Genomic DNA, 25,644 nt, shown 5'->3' with positions numbered 1-25,644 from the left:
CCTGGGCCCCGGTCGCTGCTCTATGTCAATGATTGAAAGCAAACCATAATTGGAAGCCTGGAAGCTCCAGGGCCCAGGCGAGTGGGTGGGCAGTCACAGGGCCTGCATGTGACGGAGCTGATAAGGCTGCCCTTTCTAGTTACACCTCTTCGGAGGAGTGAGGCCAATTGGGCTCATCTGGGCGGGACAGAGCTTCAGTCGTTGAAGATGGTTCCTCTCCTGGGTAGCTCCTGGCCACGCTTCCTGCCGTAAGAAGGCCTGGGACCCGGCCAGGCTGGCAGTGCAGGCGGAAGGGCCTCGTGCGCCTCGGTGGACACGGAGTGTCCAGGCCACATCCATGCCATGGACAGCCCGCCACACGCTGGCGCTTGAGCTAAGTGCAGAGGGGTCTTGGGGTGAGAGCGAGACAGACAGATGAGTGACAGGTATCACTGTGGCCTCTGGGGCTGGCCCAGGAAAGGCGTGGCCGAGGCCCAAAGCCATTTAGGAGACAGGATAACCGGGAATCATTCAGTGCCCCAGATGAACCCTTTGATTCGTGAGGAGAATTGGGCAGGCTGAGCGGTGAGGATCCAAGGTGAAATTTGGCCTCCCAAGCATCTGCAGTGGCCCTTTGCTCAAGAAGCATGGATTGGATGCCCGTGTGTGCTGGCCACTGCCCCACTGTGACAGCAGCATCCCTAGTCAGGGACCAGGGGCCTGGCGGCCAAGCCTCAGAACATGACCCGCGGGCTCTGTGACCTGGGCCAGCCCTCCCGTGGGGACAGATGGATTTCATTCATTCACGCGACAGTGTATTGAGGCCAGCTGTGTGCCCGGCCCCTGTGCAAATGCCTCCAAGCCAGGGATGTGGCCTTGAGCAAAAAGACAGTCGCCACCCACAAGACATGTATGTTCTTGTGCAGCGGTCACCAACCTTTTTTGGCACCAAGGACTGATTTCGTGGAAGACTGTTTTTCCATGAACAGGGTTGGGGAGGGATGGTTTGGGGATGATTCAAGGGCATTGCATTTATTGAGCCCTTTATTTCTATTATGATTACATCAGCTCCACCTCAGATCATCGGGCACTGGGATCCCAGAGGTGGGGGAACCCCTGTTCTAGGGAGGAAGCTGACAATAAACAGATAAATGGAATGGAAACTAATTTTGAAAAAGAAATGTTTGTCAGTGCTAAGTGCTGAAGAGAAAAAATAAAGCAGGAAAGAAAAAGAAGAAAAAAAGAGGAAAAGGGGGTGATTGGAATTATAGAGAAGGCGGCCAGGGATGCCTGAGAGTGACTTGGAAGAAAGATGTCAAGGAATTCAGGTGACGAGCCCTGTGAGCATCTGAGCGGAGGTGCCCTCAGGGGCCCTGTTGGTGCAAAGGCCTCAGAGCAGAGCATGCCCACCACATTCCAGAGATAGCGAGGAGCTGGCTGCGCCCAGAGCAGGGTGATCAGGGAGGTGGTGGGGCCCGACACAGCAGGCCTTGGGGTCGTAGAAGGACTGTGGTGCTTCCTGGGTAGGATGGAGAATCGTCAGAGGGTTTTGAGCAGAGATCCAAGGTGATGTGGCCATAGCTGGACACGGCCAGGGGTAGAGGCAGGAAGACGAGCTGCAGGAAAGAGTCCATGGTGACGTGGACCCAGATGGTTGGCCAGGAGTGGTCGTGCTCGGGATGTATTTTTGCAAGTTGAATCCCAAGGATTTGCTGGCAAATAAGATGTAGCGATTGAGAGAAAGAGGGGTGTCCAAGAGGACATGGGTATCCTTGAGCTGACACCTGAAGGACCCAGGGTGCTGTCTACTGCAGGGTGGGGAGACGGCTGGAACGGGCCTGGAGAGGAGCCCCTCGGTGAGGACTTGAGCCCCCGAGATGCCCATCAGGACAGGTGTCAAGGAGGCCGTTGGGCACACAGGCCTGCAGCTCCGGGAAGAGCTACCAGGGACCCGCCAGTGGGCTTAAAGCCACGGGCTGAATGACCTCATCTGGGAAGTGGGGATAGACAGAGAGAGAGAGGTCTGAGAACTGAGCCTGGGCCCTTCCAGGGTCAGACGCCGGGGGAAGTTAGGAGGAGACATGAAGGACACTGAGAAGGAACAGCCAGCGAGGGAGGGAGGAGCAGGCGCATGTGTCCCCGAGGCCGTGGAAGGTCCTGCTTCGGGGGGGCGGGGGGGTCATCTGACCAGCTGAGCCCCGGCATGAGGACTCTGGTGTGGGAGCAATGTGGGGGGGAACTGGACGCGGGTGGGGGGACCCCCGATGACCGGATCATCATGGGGCCTCAGGAGCAGAGCTGTCCACTCAGAGGACAGGGCCCAGCCGCACTTATGTCCGCGTCTGTCTGAACGGGGCAGATGCTGTGTGATGGGTCACGCCTTCCCAGCCTCCAGAGGGCAGGGCAGGCTCCAGATGGGGAGGACCCCTGAGAGTGGAGGCTGGGGGTGACCGGTGTCCTCGGGCTCTTCCCGGGGGCAGGGTGCACGACTGGGATGCGGAAGGCTCCATCGTCTCCTACCTGCAAGAGGCCGCACATGGCTCCTGGCTGGAGGAGGCCCTGCTTGGCCCACGCTCATTCCAGAGAACGGTCAGCAGCTCTCCGGAGCTCGAGGAGGGCCCAGGGCCTGCAGCTGAGCTGTCCGAGGCTGGCAGGGAGCAGAGACCACCCGGCCCCCAAGAGTGGACGCAGGAGGCTGGCAGCACCTTCTCCCTCCAGGTAAAGGCGGGCGCCTTGGGGCAGGGCCTCCCTGACACTCCACTTGGAGGACCAGGGCCCCTGGCGTCAGATCCCTGCCGGGAGTGGTTTCTGTCTTTCAAGGTTGGGGTGGTGGCTCCTCTTTCTGTCTGCCCACCTGTCGGCCTCCATGACCCTTCTGAGGGCAGGGAGGGGCTCTCCTTGATGGGGGTCCAGAGACGCCCAAGCACACCTATGGTGCCCCCTTCCCACTCCCCACCGCCGGCTGCCCTTCATATGCCCAAGGTGGTCACAGGATCAGAGGGGGGCCTTGTAGCTGTTGTTCAGCCGCTAAGTCGTGTCCGACTCTTTGCGACCCCACACACTGCAGCACGCCAGGCTTCCCTGTCCTTCACTGTCTCCCAGAGCTTGCTCAAACTCATATCCATTGAGTCGGTGATGCCATCCAACCACCTCATCCTCTGTTGCCCCCTTCTCCTTTTGCCTTCCATCTTTCCCGGCATCAGGGTCTTTGGAGAGCTGGTTTTGTTTGTTTTCTTTATCCATCATGTTTTAGGAAGAAGGGCTTAGAACCCAGAGGCCTGGCCGCTGGGCTGACGTGGGTCTTACCTTGTCTTTGGGGCCAAGGACCAGCTACTCTCCTCCAGGCCTCTGGGTTCCCTTGTGTAAAAGAGGTAGAGAAAGGATTGCCGCCAGGGTTCCCTGGGGTCTCTGTGCCCACACGGGTGGACCCCTGTGGGGACAGGCTGGGACGGGGGGGCAACGCCCGCACAGGCTCTGGTTTGACCCTCCCTTCAGTCCCCCAACTTAATTTATTTATTCCCTTTTGTCTTGACTCCCCATTTCCATGGACATCTGTTTCAATGTATTTTTTGAAACCTTTTTGTATTTGGAAAAATTACAAATAGATACAAAACCAGATAGGATAGCCTATCACCTTCAAGCGCACACACACTTCCCCCTGACGTTGTCTTGAAACTAATCCCAGGTGTCTTATGATCTTGCGTGCATGCTCAGTCGCTTCACTCATGTCTGACTCTTTTCAACCCCATGGATGGCAGCCCCCCAGGCTCCTCTGTCCATGGGGACTCTCCAGGCAAGAACACTGGAGCGGGCTGCCATGCTCCCCTCCAGGGGATCTTCCCGACCCAGGGATCCGTCCCTCCCCTCTTACCTCTCCTGCATTGGCAGGCGGGTTCTTCACCATTAGTGCCACTTGAGAAGCCCCTTATGATCATGACATCTTTTTTTTTTTGTAATAATTTTATTTATTTATTTACTCTTGGCTGCACTGGGTCTTCGTTGCTTGGTGCGGGCTTTCCTCTGGTTGCGACGATCGGGGGCCGCCCTTCCTTGTGGCACGGGCAGGCTCCTCACCGCAGTGGCGTCTCTTGTTGCTGAGCACGGGGCTCCAGGCGTGCGGGCTTCAGTCATTGCCGCTCACGGGCCCTGGAACTCGGGCCCAGCCGTTGTGGTGCGCTGGGTTTAGTGGCTCCGTGGCACGTGGAATCTTCCCGAACCAGGGATCGAACCCGTGCCCCCGGCACTGGCAGGTGCATGCTTATCCACAGAGCCGCGGGGGACATCCCTGACATCTTTTCTAATCTGTGTTTGTATGGAGTGTGAGCTGCCCTGTGAGCACGTATCGACGCTTTCAGCAAACGCGTGGCCTGTGCTCCGCGCCTCCCTGGTCCCTTTCCTCCGTGGGCACGTCCTTTTCCGCCCTCCCCTTCACTGCCGGCTTCTCCCCCCGCCCCTGTCCCAGCCCGAGCCTCGCAGGCACCTCTGAGGACCCCAGGACCAGGCGGGCTCCACCATGGGCCCCGGGCTGCTGGCTTTCAAGAGGTGCCAGGAATTAAACAGGGTTTTATTTAGAAGGCGTCCCTGCCAAGGACATGCCTCCGATGGCCAGGCCGCTGCTCCCGTTTTTAACCCCAGGCCACCCCGTGCGTTCTTGGTGGTCGGACTGCACCCGCTTCTGCCACGCCTGGTCGTGCGCACTTGTCCCAAAGCACCGGGCCCGCTCCCCAACCCTGGGTCTATGCCCCCCACCGCGAGTCCTGGGGACGACACCGCACAGGAGCCGCTCCGTGCTCGGCTTCGTGGGGCGGACGAGGACTGGAGAGAAAGCAGGATCCTGGAGAAGCAAGCCAGGGTCCCTGTGCCCAGCTGCCCCGTTTACAGATGAGGAAACTGAGTCCCAGGAGGCTCGGCGTCAGGGCGGGGAGAGTCCCAGACCTCCTGGTCCCGGGTCCCAGGAACGGGCAGGGCCCGTGCCGCCCCGTCTAGGGCGGATGCGAGGTTTGGCGAACTGTCTCCTCACGGTCTCCTGGGCCCCAGGGGATGATCAAGAGGCCTGTTGAAGGTGACAGCATGCAGAGCACCTGTTGACTGGTATTTCCAGCGAGCCTCAGCGCACAGTGGGGGCTGGGGGGGTGGTTACTGCAACTAGGGACCTCAACCTGGAAGGCAGCCAGCCCTTCTCTTTGGCCCAGTGGGCAGCATCTGACCTTGGGCTCCCGGCCCAGGCTCGGACCCAGGGCTCAGGGGTCCCCTGCACACGCCGTGTCTGCGTCCCCGGCGCGCCTGTGTTGCGATGGGACAAGTCATTAACCTCTCTGTGCCTCCGTTGCCCTCGCGTGAGGGACGTGGGAACTCCAGAGACACGACGGTGTTAATGTAACCCAGTTGATGTGTGGAAGGGTAGGCAGAGCCCCGCCTGGGCAGCGGGCCGCATGGGGTGAGGGCCGTCACAGTCCCTAGCGGTGGGTGGGCTCACAACCCGACCCCTCATCTTGATGGCTGGGAAACCGAGGCCCAGAGGAGCGCACCCCCTCAGCCACCCCACTAGACCTCCACAGGGTCGGGGTGCTAGTCCTGATCCTGGTTCTTCCCGCCATACCTGCTGCTGCCCAGAGAGGGGCCGCCCCGTCCCAGAAATGGGACTCCTTTGAGCCTCAGCTGCTGGGTTGCCTTGGGGAGCCAGGCCTGGAGAGGCGAGTTGCAGGCACCTGGTTCCTGCCCCTGGCACTGCCAGCCCCGCCCGGGGAAGAGCCGTGAAGGAGAGGCCTTAAATAGACACACCGGGGACCCGCTTGCATTTAGGGTGGCTGTGCTGCCTAAGGCGTGGGCTGGGGGCCACCAAGGGCCGCAGGGCTCATGAAATCGCACGGGCTCCCAAGGCCCCGGCCACCTGTGCTGGACACCTGCGCTCCCGGGGCTGACCACTCACCCCGGGGGGTGCTATTTTTAAAACAAACCCTGCACCCTCCAGGGTGTTAGCTGGCCCCACCCCACGAGCAAGCGGGTGGACGTCCCCGTGGTCCCGGCGGTAGCCACCCAGGACACACACCAGGAACCGCATTCTGTAGATGTCTGATTTTTTTCCCCAAGTCCTGAACGGGACCCTTTTCCTGGGCATGGCTAAAGGTGCCTCTGGCTAGCACAGGGGCGGGCTCTCGGGGGTGGGGGTGGGGGGTGGGGGCGGCGTCTCTCACAGCGCCCTTTAACACGCACGTCTGGTGCCCGGGACGCGCACACCTGCCGGCTTCCCTCTGGCCCCGCCGGACAGCCTGGGGCAGCTGGCTCGGCAGCTAGAATTACTGGGGCCTGACGTCAGCCAGTCCAGGGGCAGAGGCGGGCGCTCAGCCGGGCGGGCACTCGGGCGGCAGTTCCACCGTGGGGCCTTGCAGCCTCCTGCAAGCACTGCAGAGAATGGAGTGGGTCCCGGGGGGCCTCCGGAGGCCCCGGGGAGAATGAGCGGCTGGCCCCACCGCCCTGGCTCCGCAGGCCCTGGAGGCCTGGGCTGGTGAGCAGGCGAGGATGTGGACCTTCGTCACCCAGCTCCTGGTCACCCTGGTGCTGCTGGGCTTCTTCCTGGTCAGCTGCCAGAATGTGGCGCACATTGTCCGGGGCTCCCTGGGCTTCGTGCTCAAGCACATCCATCAGGAGCTAGACAAGGAGCTGGGGGAGAGTGAGGGGCTGAGCGACGACGAGGAGACCATCTCCACCAGGGTGGTCCGGCGCCGGGTCCTCCTGAAGGTAACCCGGGGTGGGGAGGGCGCGGGGGGCACCAGTTCCGATGCCCCTCGGGAAGAGAGGTCAGGCGGCCTGGCTGCGGGGGGCGCTGGGGATGTGCAGGCCCAGAGCTAGGCGGCACTTCCTCGCCCTCCCCACCCCCCGTCCCCCACAATGGCCGAGAAGGCACTGCTCTGGGACTCAGGAGGCTGGCCCTCTGCCTGCTTCTGTCCACAACCAGCTCAGGGAGGCAGCAAGAGCCCCCGCCCCGGGGCACGGGTGTCTGTGGCCGGGGCGTTCTTCCCCTGAAAGTGCCGTCAGAGTAGACATCAGGGTCTCCCTCTCCCAGGAGCTCCTCCGTCAATCTGCATCATTGAGGCCCCTGTCTCACCCACTCTGGGGCGTGATGGCAGGGATCCGTCACTCGGCGCTCCCGTGAGCCTGGGCTCCCCTCCCGACCTCAGGCCCAGGGCCCCCGGGGGTGCCCCCCTCCCCCGCCACGGCCTCAACTTGGAGCAGCCGTTGGTCAGTCCAGCTCAGTTCTTGCTGAGTTGCGGTTTCCTGCCAGGGTGGGGTCTCACCAGACTCTGGCTGCTGCTGCTACCGCTACCTTATTTCCTTATTGGGCTTCCCTCACAGCTCAGTTGGTAAACAATCCGCCTACAACGCAGGAGACCCCGGTTCGATTCCTGGGTCAGAAAGATCCGCTGGAGAAGGGATAGGCTACCCACTCCAGTGTTCTTGGGCTTCTCTTGTGTGGCTCAGCTGGTAAAGACTCTGCCTGCAATGCGGGAGACCCAGGTTTGATCCCTGGGTTGGGAAGATCCCCTGGAGAAGGGAACGGCTACACATTCCAGTATGGCCTGGAGAACTCCACGGACTGTATAGTCTACGGGGCTGCAAAGACTCGGATGCGACAGAGCGACTTTCACTTCCCCTTTCTTTCCATCCTTATCTCCACTTACCCATCTTGAGTTTTCTCCCTGCCTCTGATTCCAGGGGAATGAGCTTCAGAATATTCCAGGGGAGCAGGTGACAGAGGAGCATTTCACGGATGAGCAGGGCAACGTCGTCACCAAGAAGGTGAGTGCAGAGGATGCTGGGCTCACCCTGAGCCAGGCAGAGGGCGTTGGGCTCACCCTCAGCGTCTTGCTGCTGCCCTAACAGCGGGGTAAGCCCGGCTCAGATGGGACGGTTCGGGTACCTGTCGCAGTTCCGGACGTGGCGGTCCTTACTTTGCCTGATTCGGCCTGAGCTCAGCTGGGGCGGCCGTGTTCCAGAAGGACGGGGCCCTGTGGATGCAGCCCACGCCTAGTCCTGTGACGCCTGGCCCTGAAAACAGCTGCGTGACAGCAGTTCCGGGGGTCCCCACGGGGTTTCCTGAGATATAAAGGATGTGAGAATGCAGGGGGTTGGCGGCAGGTCTCCACCAGGAGCTGCGATTCTGCTGGACAAGCGCTGTGCTGGGTGCGGGGCGGGGCTGACCGGTGTGGCTCCAGTGCACACACTCGGTCGGAGCAGGGCCTGGTCTCTCCTTTTGCACGAGGAGCTCCAGGCTTGTGCATGTTCTCACCTTCCCACTCCTTGCACACGGTTGGTGCAGAGCAGACAGTCATTGGCATATTCAGATGTGTGAATAGGGAACAGAGGGTTGCAGGGACAGACACGCCCTCCCCGTCAGGGGCTCACTGTCGTGCAGGGAAGAGAGACAGTGTAAATGTTCGTCACACAGCAGCAGGCAGAATGGACCCCATGGGCTAGAGATGGAAGTCATGGGGTCAGACCCGCTTGTCCATGAGCTTCACCGAGACCGCCCCCTCCCCCCCGCAAATTCCAGGCCTTCTGAGACCGCCCAGTGCGGGCTCCCCACCCAACCAGGGGGTCAGAGGCCGCCCCTGACCTTGACCACAGGGAAGGGCACCTGGGGTCACAGCCCGCGTCCTCCCCCCCACCCTCCTGCACTCCGGGACCTGCCCCTTTTCAAGCTCTTCCTCGACGGCTTCCCCCAGCGCCCTCCTACCCTCCCTCTCATTCTTCCAGATCGTCCGCAAAGTCGTTCGCCAGATAGACCCTTCCGGACCCGATGACACCCAGGAGCTCGAGGAGGTGATTTCCGAGGGGCCCCCGGAGGACCCTAGTGAGATGGAGGTGGACATTGATTCCTTTATGACTCACGCCAAGGTACTGCCGGGGCCGCGGCCTCCCAGGCCCTCGCTCTTCCGAGGGGCCGGCCCGTGACCTCCACTGCCCCTGCGCCAGCCCGCCTGGGCCTCTCCTCTCACCTGTCTGCCGGCTCCCCCTCGAGCCTCCCGCTGCCTCCGTAGGGTGCCTGTTCTCTCTGGCCTTCCCGCCGTCTCTCTGTGTGATCTGTCCTGCCTTCTGTCTGAACTGCTATCTCCAGGTGGAGCTGAGAGGAAGTGGCCTGCAGCCGGACCTGATAGAGGGCAGGAAGGGGGCTCAGATAGTGAAGCGGGCCAGCCTCAAAAGGGGGAAGCAGTGATCTCCAGCCCCTCCTATGGAATGGCCTCTTTGGAGGTAACACGGGCATCGGTCTTTTCTGCATGGCCCGGTCTCCCGCTGCCACCCCCTCCACAACCTCTGCCATGGCGGCTCATTTTGCATCCCCATCCTTCCGCCAACTCCCGCCTCTCCCAGCATGAAGTGGGAGGACCAGGCACGGCTGTGGTCTCCAAGCTCAGACTCCTGCTTACTAACAGTGCCCTCTGAGCTGTTTCCTCCTTGAGAGAACCGTTACAGCCTCTGCTGACCCGTTCCTCGGGAGTGCAGAAACAGATGTGGGACACGTGCTTCCCTAAGTGAGAAGCACTGGGTGCATCTCCGTAGGATCGTTATTCTGGGAGCCCAGCCCAGCAAGGGAGCCTGGGGTGGGGTAGGAGGCAGGGCCCCGGAGGGTGCAGTGGGGTCCGCTAGCTGTGAGGTTTCAGCGCACGTGCCCAGGAAGATCGGGGAGAGGCTTGGAACCCAGCTGTACCTTGAACCCGGAATCCAAGGCTTCCATCCTCCTTGGTGTTTTCTGAAGCATGTGACTCCCTGGCTTTCTAGGAAGAGGCAAAGTTAACCACAGGAGGCTGTAGGGGCGACGGGTGGGGGGTGCCGGGCGTGATGTGCAGCGCGGGAGGGAAGGAAGCCGTGAAGAGGCGGCGAAGGCGCTCCAGTGGGCTGCGCAGTGCGGGGCGGGGGCGGGGCTTCGCGGCCCGCGGGGACCTGCGTCCTCCCTGACGGGTCCTGTACTGAGCTGCCCCGAGGCCCTTCGCTGTGCCCAGCTCGGATCAGCTCAGTGCCGGGCGCGTCGGGGTGGGAGTCGGCCGGAAGCAGGAAGCACGCGGCCCCAGCGCCCGCGCGCGCACGCACCGGGCTGTTGTCACTTACACCCGCAGGGCCTGGCTCTGGGCCCGAGGCCAGCAGGCTCGCTTTCTGCACTTGGCAAAAAAAACCCGCAGGGCCGCTGTCTCCCAAGCCCCCAGAAGTGCTGACTCTGGGCTTCCCTCAGCACTTGGAGGGGGGGAAAAAGTCTGGCCCATCCAGTCATAGGATAAAATTAGACCTGACTTCTCAGCAGCTTAAGGAGGTCACCGCGTTAACCCCCACGCTGCCAGGGTCCCAGCGGGCTGCTGGTTTAGAGCATCGGCTGTGGTCAGTCCTGGAAATTATCCAGAGGTGCAAATACTTTGAGAAAGCAGAGTGGAAGGCAGAGGACACTCTTTGGCCTTATTTTTCTTAGGGCAATGACGTTTGGCTCAGGTTCTGCTGCTGTTCCCAAACAGGAGAGAGGCGGCCCAGACCACAGGCCAGGGGAAGGACGGAACCTAGACATTCGGAAATTTTTTTCTGTAGATCTGCAAAGTGGCTGAACCCCGCCACACACACATACACACACACACTGGGGAGATGCAGGTCCAAGGCCACCTGGCGTGGGTGGCATGGTGCAGAGCGGCCTGGCTACCGCAGAGGGATGAGGCTTCTGCCTGGAAGAGGCCAGGGAAGTCTGTGGGGCGGGGGCCAGCATGCAGGAGGCTCCTGTCTGGTCCCCAGAGCCCGGGGGACAGCCAAGGCTCTACCCCCTGAGCAAGACAGAGTGCAGACAAGACAGAGAAGGGGCTGAGGGTGCTCAGTCCTTCCTGCTTTGCTACCTGCCACTTGCAAGCTTGCACAGGCCCCAGGGTTCCCGGATTCCAAATAATTGCTAACTTGCAGAGTCGCCTACTAGTTACAGCTCATTGTAACCCCCAAATCCAGCACGCCCACGCTTCCCTCCTGTGGCCTTTCAGGGACGTGCTGGTGGTAAAGCAGTAAGTACCCTGCGGGCCTGTTCCCAGCGGAGGTCAAACAAGGCGACCGTCTCTCTGTCCCTGTTTCAGATCACACTCAGACCCAGCGTCCTTTTGGTGTCTATTTAGTGTCACTTTTTTTTTGCATCTTTGTGCTGTTGGTGGGTGCTTTCGCTGTTATAAATAGCCCAGCTGTCTGGTGTCGCTAAGAGCAGCAGGGCTGTGATGGGCCGTGTGGAGGAAATCCGTGTGTTAAATGAGCTTCATTCAGTCATGAGTTAAAGCTCTGCGGGACACTAGTTCAGTATTAATAATGCAACAATATCCAGTTGACCCTTTAACAACTTGGGACTTAGGGGGCGCTGACCCTCCAGGCAGTTGAAAATCTCAGCAGTGTTCTGTCTGCCTAAAAAACAAAGGCTTTGATGAATGACTCACCCCCAGGGCAGGAAGCTGGAACAGTCTGGATAGAATCCTGGGTTCAAACCCTGGTTCTTTCAACTCTAAGTGCTGTGATCTGTAATCCGATACGAACTCGTCCCCACCCTCAGTTCATCTAAAGATCCTGTGAAATGAAAATGCAAGTACTGTATTTACTGAAAAAGAGAGCCAATGTGTAAGTGGGTCTGTGCAGTCCAAACCCATATTGTTCAAGGGTCAGCGGTACATTAAATATGTTGTCTTTGACCAGAAATACACAGGGTTGTGTGTTTATAGTTTGAAAAACATGTCATGACCAGAGGCTGGCAGGAACCCTGAGCGGCACTTTGCTGGGGAGCAGTGGTCAAGGCCTGGCTAATTCAGGGGTCCTGGCTACTCGAGAGAACATGCCTCCTGCAGACAATGAGAACTGGCTGTTTGAGAGAGAGTGGAAGCTGGGCAGGGGTCCAGGGTCCAGGCCTGGCTCCTCCTGCTCCTCCTGCTCCTCCAGCTTCCGTCTCCTACTGGGAGGATGAAATTACTCTCTCTGAATTCGTGTCACTCCGGTGCTGTTGTTGTTTAGCCACTGAGGTGTGTCTGACTCTTTGCAGCCCTGTGGACTATATAGCCCAGCAGGCTTCTCTGTCCATGGGATTTCCCAGGCAAGAATACTGGAGTGGGTTGCCATTTCCTTTTAGGTTTAAAAATAACCATGGTAACCGTGAGGGCGACTGTGAGGAGTAAGGAGAATACAAGGTGTATCCTGGCACTCAACCAACGGCAAGTCTTACGTGCAGCGTGACCCAGGCGGGTCAGCTGACCTCTCCAAGCCTCAGGTGCCCCGGCGTCTTCCTCTTGCAGGGTGGCTATGGCGATCTGTGGGTTTACGTTCGTGAAAGGGTTTTCTAAATTGTCCAGTCCCAGTCCACTGATTCTCCAAGTGCCGCCCACATCCCTGTGGCACCCTCATCCGGGCGCCTGGTGATAGCAGACTCCCGGTCCTGCCCAGCACTTATGAACCACCGTCCTGGGGCTCAGGATTGGGGCAACCTCCAGTGATTTTGTTGCAGACTGAAGAGTGGGCTAGTAGGACCCATTCTGATTTTTCTTCCCAAACCGCCCAGAGATCCTGTGGCACAGTTGTAGACTTGATGCCTAAAAGGTGAGCTGAGATGAGACAGCGACAGTTTGTTCGAAGCAGTGGAACAGCCCAGAGGGCAGAACACCCTGATCCCCAGTGCCCACTGCAATTCCACACCTATCCTGCCGGCCCTTGGGAAGGATTTTGCATGAGTTCTGGCAGGTGGGGGAGGGCGCTTTCTAGTCCCATTGAAGGCGCTAGATAGTTGCTGTGGAGACAAGCCTGGTCAGTGTGCGGCAGGCCGGAAGCAGCTGGTGGGTTTTGCTCCAGGTGCAAGAATCAGGGTGTCAGCGCTCCCAGGGCACAGCAGGGAGCACGCAGCCTCTGCCCCCTAGGTTAGAGGTGCCCAGCCAGGTGTGGGCCGTGCCACGCATGCCATAGCTGTTGCTTTTTTTGTTTCCTTTTGTGTTAGCTCTGACTAAAGAGAGCATTTTAATAGTAAGTAACTGTTAGCCGCTTCAGCTGTGTCTGACTCTTTGCGACCCAGCACCACGCTCCTCTGTTCATGGAATTCTCCAGGCAAGAATACTGGAGTGGGTTGCCATTTCCTTCTCTAGAGGGTCTTCCTGACCCCAGGATGGAACCCAGGTCTCCTGTATTGCAGGCAGATTCTTTACTGTCTGGGAAGCCCAGAATATTTTAATAAATGAAAGTTAACCTATAAAGAACCCACCTGCCAGTGCAGGAGGCCTAAGAGACTCGGGTTTGATCCCTGGGTCGGGAAGATCCCCTGGAGAATGGAATGTCCACCCACTCCAGTGTTCTTGCCTGGAGAGTCCCATGGACAGAGGAGCCTGGCAGGCTACGGTCCATGGGGTGGCAAAGAGTCAGACATGACTAAAGCATCTTAGCACAGCACAGTCTCCGTAGGAGGAGGCAAGGAGGGCTGAGGTCCTGTTTACTTTCCTCTTTTAAGTGAAAGTCCACTCTCACCCCCAGCCTCCGCAGGTATATTGGAGCCTGGGGCTTCAGGAGAGAGGAGACATCCCCAGACGCTGGCAGGGGTAGGGGCTGGTGGCACACACAGAGAAATGACATGAGGGAAGGAGCCTGACCTGCCCAGCCACTTGGAGCGCAGGAGGCTGTTGGCTTAGCGTTTTGGGGGCTGAGACCTTTCTGGATGGGCATCCAGGGCAGTGGCGAGCAGAGATCCGCACTCCCTGGCTGCCGCTGCCACTGCCAGCCGGTCCCAAACGCCTCCTGGAGCTGAGCTCACCCAGAGACAGGAAGAGCGGTTACCCCAGAATCATCCCTCTCTGCGCTGAACCTTCTCCTCTGCTCCGTGTCAGGGCCGAAGAGCGGGAGGAAGATCCTAGCTTGTCTTCCCCAGGCTCAGGATCCTGTAAGGTCTCTTACGAGAGGCGTGCACAGCGCTGGGGTAGGCGCTCTGGCGCCCGCGGGAAGGGTATGTACATGCGTGCTCAGTCGCTTCAGCCGTGTCCAACTCTTTGCGACCCCAAGAACCCGAGTCTCTTACATCTCCTGCATTGGGAGGCAGGTTCTTTACCCCTGGCACCACCTGGGAAGCCCCCCACAGGAAGAGTTAAGGCTGGCTACTGCCCTCAGAGTGTTGATAACTCCAGCCAGGGAGGTAGGCAGATGAGAGACAGGACAGATAGGACGGAGCGTTTCCGGGTCCCGACCACGGCGGTATCCAGTACCGCTCAGGGTCCCGAGCGCTTCCTAGAGGGTTAGCTGTCCAGCATCACGAGAGTCAAACGAGCTGCGTCCTCCTCCTGGCCTCGATTTACAGCAAGGGAAACCGAGTCCCCGACAGTATAAGTAACTCAACCGAGACTACAGAGCAGGAAACAGGCAGAGACAGGATGTGAGTACAGGCAACCTGGCTTCAGAGTCCTTGCTCGCAGCCAGACTGTTCGTCACATGCCTCATGTGGCACAAGAGGCTAGGGAGAAGGGGAGCTGGAGTTTTCAGGAGGGCTTCCTGGAGGAGAGGGCTGGGAGGCCGAACTTCAGCCGAGAGGAAACTGGATGGTGTCCTTGACGGAGGAGCCGAGGTCGGAGGCAGGCAGCAGCAGGCACGGGGGTTCGGACTCCGAGGAGGTGGCTTCGCTAACAGGGACACGGGCCGTGGTGGAGGGGTCCCTTCCAGGGCGACAGCTCGTTCACGCCATAGCGGCAGCAGGCCTGGCTCTTCAGTCTGGCGAGGAGCTTAACCCTGCTCTCCATCCCTGGGGAGCCACTTGGGGCTGAGCTCCAGTTGGTCACCTCCAAGCTTCCTCCCCAACTTCTGGCTCCTGTAGGACCCACGATGACGAGCTCCCCACCTGGAGACAGCTGTGCCTCAGATGAGTTTCTGCCTTTCTGTATCACTTCCAGCCCCGCCTAGGAGGCTGTCAGCTCCTCTTCATGTTAAATTCCTACAGATAGAACCTTGGGTGACCAATCCCACAAACATGGAGTTTTACGCGTGCCCCCCGCCCCAGGCTGGAAGACGAGGCCCCACAGGGAGGCCATGCGGCTGTGACTTGTAGGCTGCAGAGTTCAACTTCACTCGGCAGGCACAGCTGCCGTCTTCCAGTCTGATACACCTCGTCTCCTGGGGAGAAGGCCTCTGGTTTTCAAAGGCCTGTAGGCCCCAGTCAAGGCTGTCCATCCGCAAGACATGGGGAGAGGAGCCAGAGGCTGCTGACAAATACAGTCGTGGACAGAACCAAAGCAGCACTGAGGTCCCTTGAGGCCACGAGCTCCCGAGGCCACGCCTGCTCCGTGCAGCCTGGCACACAGGAGACACCCGTGCCCGCTGGCTGGACTGAACTGAACGAGCCGGGGCGGTGCTGCCCAGCCCGGCCCCTCTCCTGGGTGCTGGGCACACGGGGGGGCCTCTCCCCAGGTGACCGTGCTGTCCAGGGACCTCATCCGAGGGCATGGAGCCTGTGGCACCTCTGGGTCCGGGAGCGGGGCAGCTGGGGTTTCAGGAAGGTCCCCGCTGGGCTCAGCAGCTTGCAGCTCCTGCCTTGCTTGGGGAGGCCGCTTTTCCTGATTCACTCCTGCCCCGGGGCCGCCAGCGCAAAAGCTCAGGATGGCGGGGGTTTTTTGTTTTTTTTTCTTTGCTGGGGGTTGCGCCTCTTCTCAGGGACCCCTTCTGTCTGTGTGTCCCCCAGGATCACACCTCGACACCCAACCCTTGAACTCCACCCACTCTGCCACACATCCAGGAGGAGAGCTGGCCCGGAGGCCCCGCGCACGCGTCCCTGGAGGCTGACGGCATGACCTCTGTAAGGGACTTCCTTTAGTCACCTATTCGCATGAACGACTGTAGACGCATGACCTACAGTCTTCAGTCCTGCCTCTAGCGACGGTGGATCTCTGTGGGGAATGTGGACGGAAGCAACAAGAGGGGGTGTGCAGAGAGAGAGGGACGCAAAACACGCGCAGGAGAGCGCCGAAGGCAACAGCAAAACAAGGGCTCTTTTGTGGCTGGGATGAGATATTTTTTTAAATCATTTCAATTTCAACTTGTTACAGGGTACTTTTTTTTTTTTCCCCAACCTCATTCTGTAGGAAATCCATGTGAGCTTCCTGGAAAGGGGGAAAAAAAAAAAAAAGCTTCCTGGAAAGGAAAAAAAAAACCAGAAAACTAGACATGAAATCAGTTCCACACCTTTAATCCCTTGCCCTCATCTGCCAGCCTTCCACACCCACACACCTCCATGCTCCACGTGTGACCATCCTTGCCGGTGGACCGAACCTTCCAGAACCTTCCAGAATGCGCTACACGGCATCAGGACACAAACACGCCCGCACATGCACACCTCTCCCCTCCGCTCAGTATACACACAGATTTTACTGTGATGTCCGAGGCTGTATAGACTCTCCTGTGGATAAACTGGAATTTTTTTCATGTTGTCTCTCTCTCTCTCTCTCTCTCTGCTAGTATTAATCATCTTCCAATGGAAAATCATTATCTTCAGAATGCATTCGGGGGTTCCTTGTGTCAGGGACTTAAGAATCTGAGGCGAGGACTCCCCAGGCTTAGCTGCAGGGCTCCAAGGGAGCCAGCGCCCCATCCGGAAGGGTCTTTGCTCTCAGCTGGGGGAGGGCCGATGGCTGTCCCAGGATTGCACCAGCATGATCAATAGAGAAGAGGTTTTCTATACCTTCAGGCACTTATATCCTAGTCTGTGTTCAAAGTGTAAACTGTACAGTAATCAAGCCTTGTGTATATGGAAAACAATAAATACTATGCAAATCAATAGAAACACTTTAGCAGTATGTACAGAGCACTCACAAACAGCTCAGCTCCTGAGGACTTCTCCAGGCTGCGGGAGAAGGAACTCCGCAGCCTCTCAGTGAAACAGGAAGGAAGGGCATAGGGCTAGCGAATACGGACCTGCCCAGCTCTTAGGTCAGCCGCCACCCGAGGTCTCCCGGAGCGAACTCGGTGCTCTAAGTCCAGGCAGCCGGCGGGATGGGGGGTGGTCTGGGCTGGGCAGTCAAGGTGCCCCCGCCTCCCCCCGCCCCCGCCCGCCTCCTGGAGAGGCAGCGCAGGGGGCGCGGGCGGAGCGCAGGGGACAGACGGCTGACCACCTGGAGGCCCCAGCCAGGAAGGAGACCCTCCCGGCCCAGGGCTCCCCCGCCGTCAGGGCAGGAAGGAGACGAAGTTCCTCGCCTCGGTGCCATCAGGGAAGAGCCTTAAAGTTACACCAGAGCCCCCGACCCCCGGCAGAGGGAGGCCCGAATCAGCACAACGCGCCCGCCCCGCGGCGCCCTCCAGGCCGGGAGAGACTGCAGGCTCTTCTCGCCCGCCCAAGGGCCACACTGAGTGTGGATGTCCGGTCCCCGTCCTCCCCGCCGCTCTGCCGAGGTGTCCTCCGAACACATCCGAACCTTCCAAGTAGCACAGAAGCCCCCCTCGACGGCAGAGCGCGCCCCCCCACCCTCCAGCGCCCTCGGCCCCGGCCGGCCCCAGAGCACACGTGTTCCCGTGGGTCCCGGCGGGGTCGGGGTCGGCCCGGCCTCCAAGGGGCAAGCGGGGAGAGGGAGCCCCCCGCGCGCGCGGGGCGGCGCGCCGAGCATCCTGGCCGCCGCCGGCCTGACCCTTCGCCCGGCCCCGGCGCCCCGACCCCCCAGCGCCCCGGGCCGGCTGGACTCGCTGAAGGCCAAGGAAGACCGGCGCGGGGCCGCCTCCCGCCGCCATCGGCCCCCACCTCGCCCCGGCGCCCCGCCCCAGTAGCCCCCGTAGAGCCCCGGCCCCGGCCCGGCTGCGCTTTGGCCCCTCTCTCTGTCTGGCTTCGCTGCTTGGCCCTCCGGCCCCGGCCCTCGGCGGCCTGCCGCGTCCGCTGCTAGTAGGAGCTTGTAGGGGAGGGGTTTGGGGTCGCCACACGATGCCTAGAGAATGCTGCAGTCTGCACCTTAGACGCTTTTTAGAAGTTTTGGAATTACCTTGATTTTTTTAAATTGTTATGAAAATGATTCTTTTCTTGACTCTTCCACACGGCTCTGTTCTCTGGAGGGAATCTCCCCCCTACCCACCCCTCTCTGATGTATAGACCATTCTCCCTACACCAGCTGAACAAATGTCAAAATTAATAAAGAAATCGATTCATGGCACTGGCTTGCTCATCTTTAGGGAGTTGGGGGTGGGGGGTAGCAGAGCTGGAGGAGTCTGGGGGTGATCAGTCTGCAGGGAGGCCTGCGCCCCCCCCCCCCGCCCACCTTCTGGAAACATGGGCAGCCCCTTAATCAGGACCACCCATTCTGGGAGAGGCCCCCCACCCCACCCTCCAGATGATAGGGCAGATTGCTGTCCCACCCCATAAGGACCATGCGATGGGGGCAAGTCCAAGATCTTTGTGGGGGGGAGGGGCGGAGCAGAGGGAACCACAAACACCAAGGTAGGTGGGTAAGCCCACAGCGGGCATACACTTAAGGGGGACCCCCAGTGCTCCCTGTGAAGGTGTCTGACCCCTGCATTCAGTGCCAAAGTTCAACAACTTCCAACAAAATCACTCTGATCCTAACTAGTTCCTAACACTTCCTGCAAGGCTAGCCACCAAGCTGGCCTCAGTTTTCTCATCCATCAAATGGGGGAAGGGATCAAGCAAGTAGTAAAGTCTCTTCAGCTTGCCATCCTGGGATCACTGAACACAAATGCCTTTGTCAACCTTGGCATGAAATAAATTATTTACTCTGGCTTCTCTTCCTAAGTTGGCATCATTGGTGGGGGCAGGAGACAGGGTATATAGCCAAGTCATAGTCATAGGGTGTTAGGAGCGCACCCAGCCTCAGTCTGATTCTGAAGCCTCTCTCTCAGTATCCAGGCCAAGCAGCCTGCCGAGCTGTGCACCACCATCACCCAGAGGGATTTTAAGACACAGTTTCAGAATCACAACCGCCAGGGTGGGTTCAGGCGGCCACGCGGGGAACTGGAATATGGCTTCCCAAAGGGTGGTGATGGACAGCTTTGTAGCGCAGCCAATTCGGACAGATAAAAAGCCTTTTCTCTTGTGTTTAACCCAAACTTCCAGAAAAACAAGGTCCATGGCCTTTGTGAGGTCTTTCTTGGATTTAACCTGCATCACTTGTGCGACAGGGTTCACAGCCAGTTCCAGCCCGAGCAGATAACAGAAGCGTGGGCAGAGCCAGCTCTTTGTGAAATGGAGCCATTCCTACAACCTGGACCCTGGGCCTCCTGCTGAAAACCCTGGAGCAGGCTCGTCTCCACCTGCCAAAGGGCGACCGTGGGCTGGAAAGAAACGGCTCTGGGACCGCCAGGCAGAGAAGGGACACAAATCCATCTGTCTGGCAGCCTCTGTGTTCCCAGTCATGTTGCATGTCCAAACCAGTGACATGCTGACGGGCATTTAAACAGAAGCTACACACGGGGAGGGAGAGGACGTAGGTATACCTATGGCTGACTGATGGTGGCGTTTGGCAGAAACCAGCACAATACTGTCCCAGGAGAAGGAAATGGCAGGCCACTCCAGTATTCTTGCCTGGAGAACTCCATGGACAGAGGAGCCTGGTGGGCTACAGTCTGTGGGGTCGCAAAGAGTCGGACACGACTGAGCGACTAACACTGCAGCGCAATATTGTAGAGCAATTATCCACCGATCAAAAATAAACAAATTTAATTATTAAAAAAACAAAGTAATAAATAAAAATAAACCGCAGGAAAGGATGCTGTTCCATGCAGAAATGATCCAAGTTAGTTACTGTGTTTTCCCCATTTGTAAAATGAGAGAGAGAGATCCTAGTGGAGGCTTGCATGTTGTAAAAATTTATTAGAAAAAAAAAAAGGGCATATGGGTGCCCTGTGATTCAATCTCATCTCTTCCATCAAATATTTACTGAGCACAAACCAAAAGCTGGCACAGGCACTCATTGCTGAATCAATGGCCATCCCAGGCCATCAACCCATCCAACCCAGATGCCAAGCCAAGCAGAACATGGCAGAAGCACAAATGAGTCCTCGGAGGAGGAAGGGAGGACAGAGGGGATCAGGGAGAGCCAGAGAGAGGCGGAGCCAGAGCCTGGGGAGCACCCAGCCAGCACGCGCAGCGGGGTCCCACTCCCACCCCGGCCCAGCCTACCTGGCAGGCTCCCACCTGCAGGCTCTCGGGCCCCAAAGCCCAGCCTCCCCACTTACCCGTCCCAGCGCCGGGGAGGAGGGGCAAGCCTCCATGTCCACTCTGCACACTCCCCCAAGAAGCCTGGGCATCTGCCCAGAAAGGGGCCTGTGCACCTCAGGGTAGCATCTCCCGAGACCACAGGGGGACCAACTGTGCCCTCCGGGTGCCCCGGAGGCACCCCCCAGGTACCCACGTTTTCTTAGACGCTCACTTGAACCAGGAGCGGGTAGACCTTCTCAGAATGAACAGCAGTTTCTGAGCGCTCACTCCTTTCTCTTTCTGTCTCTCTCTCTGTCACACACACACACACACACACACACACACACACACACACACACACACAGAGGCTGATTTTACAGTCAATCTTTCAAAGTGCAATTTGTCTAGGAAAAGCCAATGTGAGGCCCGAGAGGGTTTCCACCAATGGCGAGGCGACTCCGGCCGCTCAGCCAGTCTCGGGTCTGTATTCTAATGGGCCCCATCTTTATCAGGGAAATGTTGCTTCTCTGAACTGGAAACTTCTCATGGAGGGTCCCCGGACTCCGAGGCAGAGAAGGGGCCTGAGCTGAGGCGTGGGGAGCCGCCTCTCCCCAGGCAGGGGCAGAAGGCAGGGGCGCTGGGAAAGTGGGGGGGGGGGGGCGGTGCTGGCACCTGCCTGGGAACACCTGACTTCCCGTGTCTGACGTGGTCCGGGACCTGGGCAAGGGCTGGGCTGGACGCCTTGGGGGGAGGCTGGCCCAGGGCTTGAGCCAATTTGACCCTCAGGAGCTGCCATGGGGTTCTGGGCTGGACCTCGGGGGCTCTAGGGGCCCGGATTTGGGGTTCCGGCCTCCCCTCGGCCTGTTGTGGGGGGGCCATGGAGTCCAACCTGCAGGGCCCCTTCCTGCTGAACAACGCGCCGCTGGCCCAGTTCTCGGAGGTGAAGGCGCCTGTGTGCCAGTACTCTGTGCAGAACTCCTTCTACAAGCTCAGCCCCCCGGGCTTGGGTCCCCAGCTGCCAGCCGGGACCCCCCACGGCATCACGGACATCCTGAGCAGGCCCGTGGCCGCGGCCAGCAGCAGCCTCCTGCCCGGCTACCCCCACGTGGCTGGCTTCGGTGGCCTCGGCTCCCAGGGGGTCTACTACGGCCCCCAGGTGGGGAGCTTCTCCAAGGCGGGGAGCGAGTACCCCGGCCGGACCCGGAACTGCTGGGCGGACACGGGCCAGGACTGGCGAGGCGGGCGGCAGTGCGGCAGCAGTGAGTACCGGGAGGGCGAGGGGAGCGGGCGCTCACGGGGGGCGCGGGTGGGGGGTCCCCGGCGGCCGTCCGACTGCCTGCGGCAGACCCTGGGTCTGCCCCTCCACCCAGGGGCGGCGTGGGGTTCTCCCCTCCCCCTCCCGCCCCGGCTTTGCCCGGATGGGCATCTCGACCCCTGCCCCCACCCCTTTACCAGCCGCCCTCCTGGGGACCCCGGGGTCCAGAGAGGACCACACGGCCCACCCCATCCTTTACAAGGTCCTGCTCGCCTTACTTCTCCCACCCAGAGCCGTGTCACCAGCTCTCCCCAGTGAAGGGAATCTGCCCCCCATCACCTTCCCAGAGTCCTCCCACGCCCCGGCAGCACTCAGGGACCCGAATGTACCCGACCCCACCTCGGTCCTGCCGTGATCCAGGGGGCTGGTTCCCTCCTGGGGGGTGGAGGTTCAAGTCAACAGCAGCAGCCAGACCGCCCAGCCTCCGAGAGGCGCTGCTGAACCCCGTCCCGCTGGACCTTCCTTGTTGGGGGAGCCCCTCACCCAGGCTTCCCCAGACTGTGGCTTTCAGAGGGTTGGTGCAGGGCCTGGGGGAGGTGGCAGGTCGTGCAGAGGCAGGGGGGCCTCACCTGGGAGGCATGGGAGGGTGATCGTGGCTGTCGGAACCACCCCCGGGCCCGCATCAGGCAGGGGCAGAGGGTGGCGTCCACTTCTGTCCCCCTTTGGGGGGCCTCCACGGCTTGGGGCCGCCCAGGAAAGCCGGGAGCACATCTGCCTCCCACCTCTGTGCTCCTGGGGTCCCCATGGCCCCCATCAGCCTGAAATGGCGAGGCCCACAGGGGACCTATCTTACAGCTGGTTTGGGGGTGCTTTACTCTCCCGTCCACGTCCCCCTTTGCACACACAGCCCCCTCTCTGCACCCTGCCCTTCAACCCTGAATGCACTCACACACACACACAGCAAAGTACCTTAGAGCCAGGGGCTGGAGTCACTCAAGGGGAGGGGACCAAAGGTGACAGTCTCTCGGGAGGTCTTCTCGCCTGCCTCTGCCTCGGTTTCCTCACCTGTGACCCGAGGATGTGGGATGTGGGGGTCAGACTATGCTGAACAAGGCCCAGCATATGGGCCTTCTGCTTCCCCGGGGCCCATCCACACTCTCCTCACCCCACCAAGCTCCTGAGAGGCTGCCCTGGATGGGCAGGGGTCAGTTCTCTCACCCCCCCCCACACACTGTTTTGGGTATTTTTTTAATTTATTTTTAATTGGAGGATAACTGCCTTACAATGTACTGCCTTACAATGTTGTGGTGGTGTCTGCCAAACAACGGTGTGAATCAGCCATAAGTATATATATATATATATATATATCCCCCCTGAAGCCTCCCTCCCACCTCCACACCCCATCCCACCCCTCTAGTAGTCACGGAGCACCAGGCTGAACTCCCCGGGTCTGAGACAGCAGCACTGAAGCATATATATGGTCACACGTAAAACAGAGAGCTGGCGGGAAGCTGCTGAATGACCCAGGGCTCAGTTCTTGAGGCCTTGCCTCCAGACTCTCCCGTGGGGCTGAAGCCCTCGTGGCTCCCAGGCCTGGGGACCAGGCAGTCACTTGGAGCTTCAGGCTCTGATTTTCCCAGGAACCTGGAAAACAGGATCCCAAGAGCAAGAAAGTGGAGGAATTCCCAGGTCCCTCGCCCACCCCCCACCCCCCCCCCCCGGGCCCTGATGGTTGATAGAAGGCATCAAATCCGTTTCTCGGTGACCTGAAGGGGCATCCCGGCGACCCCGAGGAGGCTTCTCCTGCCCCTTGGCGGGGGTGGGCGGCATCACTGAGTAGTGAGGAGGACGTTCCACGGGGAGACGCAGTTCCAAGCACCCTCTGGCCGTAGTTAGCTACAACTTGGGGGCAGGTGCCCTTGGGGTCCCCACCCACCCAGACAAGGCAGAGGCAGGCTGCTCAGGTGAGAGGTGCCCTGATGACTCCGCAACCTCAGCGGCTCCTCGGTAGGGGCGCTCGCCCTGTGGGGCAGGCAGGGCAGGGCTGGGACTCCCCCACACTCCGCACATTAAGGGCACACTTCCTTCCTCCCGCCAGCCCCGGACCCCCTGAGCGACAGCATGCATAAGAAAAAGCACACCCGGCCCACCTTCACGGGCCACCAGATCTTCGCCCTGGAGAAGACTTTCGAGCAGACCAAGTACCTGGCTGGCCCCGAGAGGGCGCGGCTGGCGTACTCGCTGGGGATGACCGAGTCGCAGGTCAAGGTGAGTCCGGGCGGGTGAAGAGGCTGTCTGCGTGGCAGTGAGGAGCCTGCTGGGATGGGGTGCCACTCCCTGGTGGGGAGGCAGCCCTGTGCTCACTGCGACTGCAGCTCAGTGGGAGGATGTTTAGGTGTGTGGGCACCAGCTGCCCGCCCAACTCCGGAGATGGCAATAGTGACCATCACCCCGCTGGCTGTCATCCGCGGCGCCCTCTTCTGAGAGCTGGATGTGTAACTGCCCTTTTAAACCTCACAGCAACCTTATCAGTGGAAGGGGGACTTGTTACCCAACTTGAAAGTGAGAAGTGAACGTGTTAGTCCAACTCTTTGCGACCCCATGGATTATAACCTCTGTCCACGGGATTCTCCAGGCAAGGATACTGGAGTGGGTTGCCATTCCCTTCTCCAGGGGATCTTTCCAACCCAGGGATCAAACCAAGGTCTCCCGCATTGCAGGAAGATTCTTTTTTTTTTTTTTTAATGTATTTATTTTTTAATTGAAGGATACTTGCTTGACAACAGGCAGATTCTTTACAGTCTGAGCCACCCACCGACTCAGCCGTTTTTTGCCCAAGGTAACTGGCTAGTAAGTGCTGGGAGTCAAACCTGGATTACAGGGCTCCAACCCCATGCCTTCCCCAGCCTCTGCATGGCCCAGGCTGGAAACTTCAAGAGCTGATGGCAGCCTCTGGGCCAGATCAGAACTCACTTCAGGCTTGTTCTGTTAGGCAGCCTTGGCCTTGGGTCACCACCAATATAAAATAAACTTCAAGGACTTCAAAGTGAATATAACTCCTCCCCACAACTGCCCATGAGCCTGACTGCCCATCTGGAGGCAAGGCTCAGCAGGGGAAACCCGTCTCACTGCACACCTCCCACTTGAAAGTGAGTATGTGGGCTTCTGCTTTCTCAGGCTCCTGGGGCAACCCTGGAAACTCTGAGGCTCACTGTGCCCTGAGCGGCTTTGGCTCGGGGCACCATCTTGGGCTAGCTCTGAGCTGTGCTGGAACTGCCTGGCTCCGTGACAAGGTGACGGACTTGAGGGCAGTGGGAGGCACAGGGGCAGCTGGAGACCCTGTCTGGGCTCCCCCAGGACCCCCAAGCCCCCCCCCCCGACCCCCCCATCCCCCGCAGCCTCCTCCGCCCAATGCTAACTCGGCTGGAGAGGAAGCGCCCTTTCTGCAGGGTTCTATCCCCAGCAGGAGGCATGTTAGTTTTATTGTTGGAGAAATTATTCGTGAAGTTCAGTGCACGTCTAGGAGGTTAAAAGCGTTTCATCCCCTTCCACCCCAATACCCAGATGGCAAAGGAGAAGATATACACCACACGGAAGGGTTACAGGGAAGCCGGAAAAGCTGCTGCACTGTTTTAATTTTATTGCCTTCCTCCAAAAACAAACAAAAAAAACCAGTCGTGTGACGGTGGCAACCTGGTCCATTGCGGCGCCTGGTCCAGGATGCAGAGAGCTAGCCGCCGCGGGGAGCCGCCGGCCCCAGAGGGGCGCCGCGCGCCATCCTCAGGGCCCCTCTCGTCCCAGGTGTGGTTCCAGAACCGGAGGACCAAGTGGCGGAAGAAGAGCGCCCTGGAGCCCTCGTCGTCCACGCCCCGGGCGCCGGGCGGCGCGGGCGCGGGCGGGGAGCGCGCGGCCTCCGAGACCGAGGACGACGAGTACAACAAGCCGCTGGACCCGGACTCGGACGACGAAAAGATCCGCCTGCTGCTGCGCAAGCACCGCGCCGCCTTCTCGGTGCTCGGCCTGGGCGCGCACGGTGGCGTCTGACCTCGCCCGCCCGCCGCCTCTGGGGCCCCGCGGTCCCCGCGCGGGCGAACGGGGGCTGCGGGGAGGAGGAGGAGGGAGGAGGGGCCGGGGAGGGGAGGAGGCGGAGGGGGCGCGGAGGAGGGAGAGGAGCTGGAGCCGGGGAAGGAGGAGGGGGAGGAAAGGCCAGCCTCTGGGGGGCTCGTGCTCAGTCATGTCCGACTCTTGGCGACCCCATGGGCCGTAGCCCTCC

General features: G+C 59.8%; 2 protein-coding genes across 7 annotated transcripts in view; both read left to right on the top strand.

The window, feature by feature from the left end:
* Nucleotides 1–16,407, top strand: part of ANK1 (ankyrin 1) — a 122,648-nt gene extending 106,241 nt beyond the window's left edge. For 3 of the 6 annotated variants that reach the window (XM_065947488.1, XM_065947489.1, XM_065947486.1), the window contains exons 40-43: nt 2,460–2,697; nt 7,693–7,776; nt 8,734–8,874; nt 15,668–16,407. In XM_065947488.1, the coding sequence (XP_065803560.1) occupies nt 2,460–2,697; nt 7,693–7,776; nt 8,734–8,874; nt 15,668–15,694 (490 nt within the window). In that variant the 3' untranslated portion in view covers nt 15,695–16,407. Of the gene's footprint in view, nt 1–2,459; nt 2,698–6,230; nt 6,718–7,692; nt 7,777–8,733; nt 8,875–9,094; nt 9,229–15,667 lie in introns of those variants that run through there. The other 3 variants (XM_065947487.1, XM_065947491.1, XM_065947490.1) reach the window with 3 other exon arrangements.
* Nucleotides 16,408–20,993: 4,586 nt separating this feature from the next.
* On the top strand, nt 20,994–25,415 carry NKX6-3 (NK6 homeobox 3). The gene is made up of 3 exons (XM_065946540.1): nt 20,994–21,375; nt 23,470–23,639; nt 25,173–25,415. The coding sequence occupies exons 1-3, from the start codon at nt 20,994–20,996 to the stop codon at nt 25,413–25,415; spliced, it is 795 nt and encodes a 264-aa protein (XP_065802612.1).
* Nucleotides 25,416–25,644: the final 229 nt, after the last annotated feature.

This window comes from Muntiacus reevesi, chromosome 10 (genome assembly GCF_963930625.1).
Source record: "Muntiacus reevesi chromosome 10, mMunRee1.1, whole genome shotgun sequence".
Classification (NCBI taxonomy): Eukaryota; Metazoa; Chordata; class Mammalia; order Artiodactyla; family Cervidae; genus Muntiacus; species Muntiacus reevesi.
This window is presented reverse-complemented; position numbering and strand designations above follow the sequence as displayed.

Excerpts from the sequence above, each read along its gene's own strand:
- NKX6-3 (XM_065946540.1), top strand. The coding sequence starts at position 20,994 with ATGGAGTCCAACCTGCAGGGCCCCTTCCTGCTGAACAACGCGCCGCTG. Across the intron at positions 21,376-23,469 it reads CGGGCGGCAGTGCGGCAGCA|CCCCGGACCCCCTGAGCGAC; the intron begins GTGAGTACCGGG and ends TCCTCCCGCCAG. Across the intron at positions 23,640-25,172 it reads TGACCGAGTCGCAGGTCAAG|GTGTGGTTCCAGAACCGGAG; the intron begins GTGAGTCCGGGC and ends CTCTCGTCCCAG.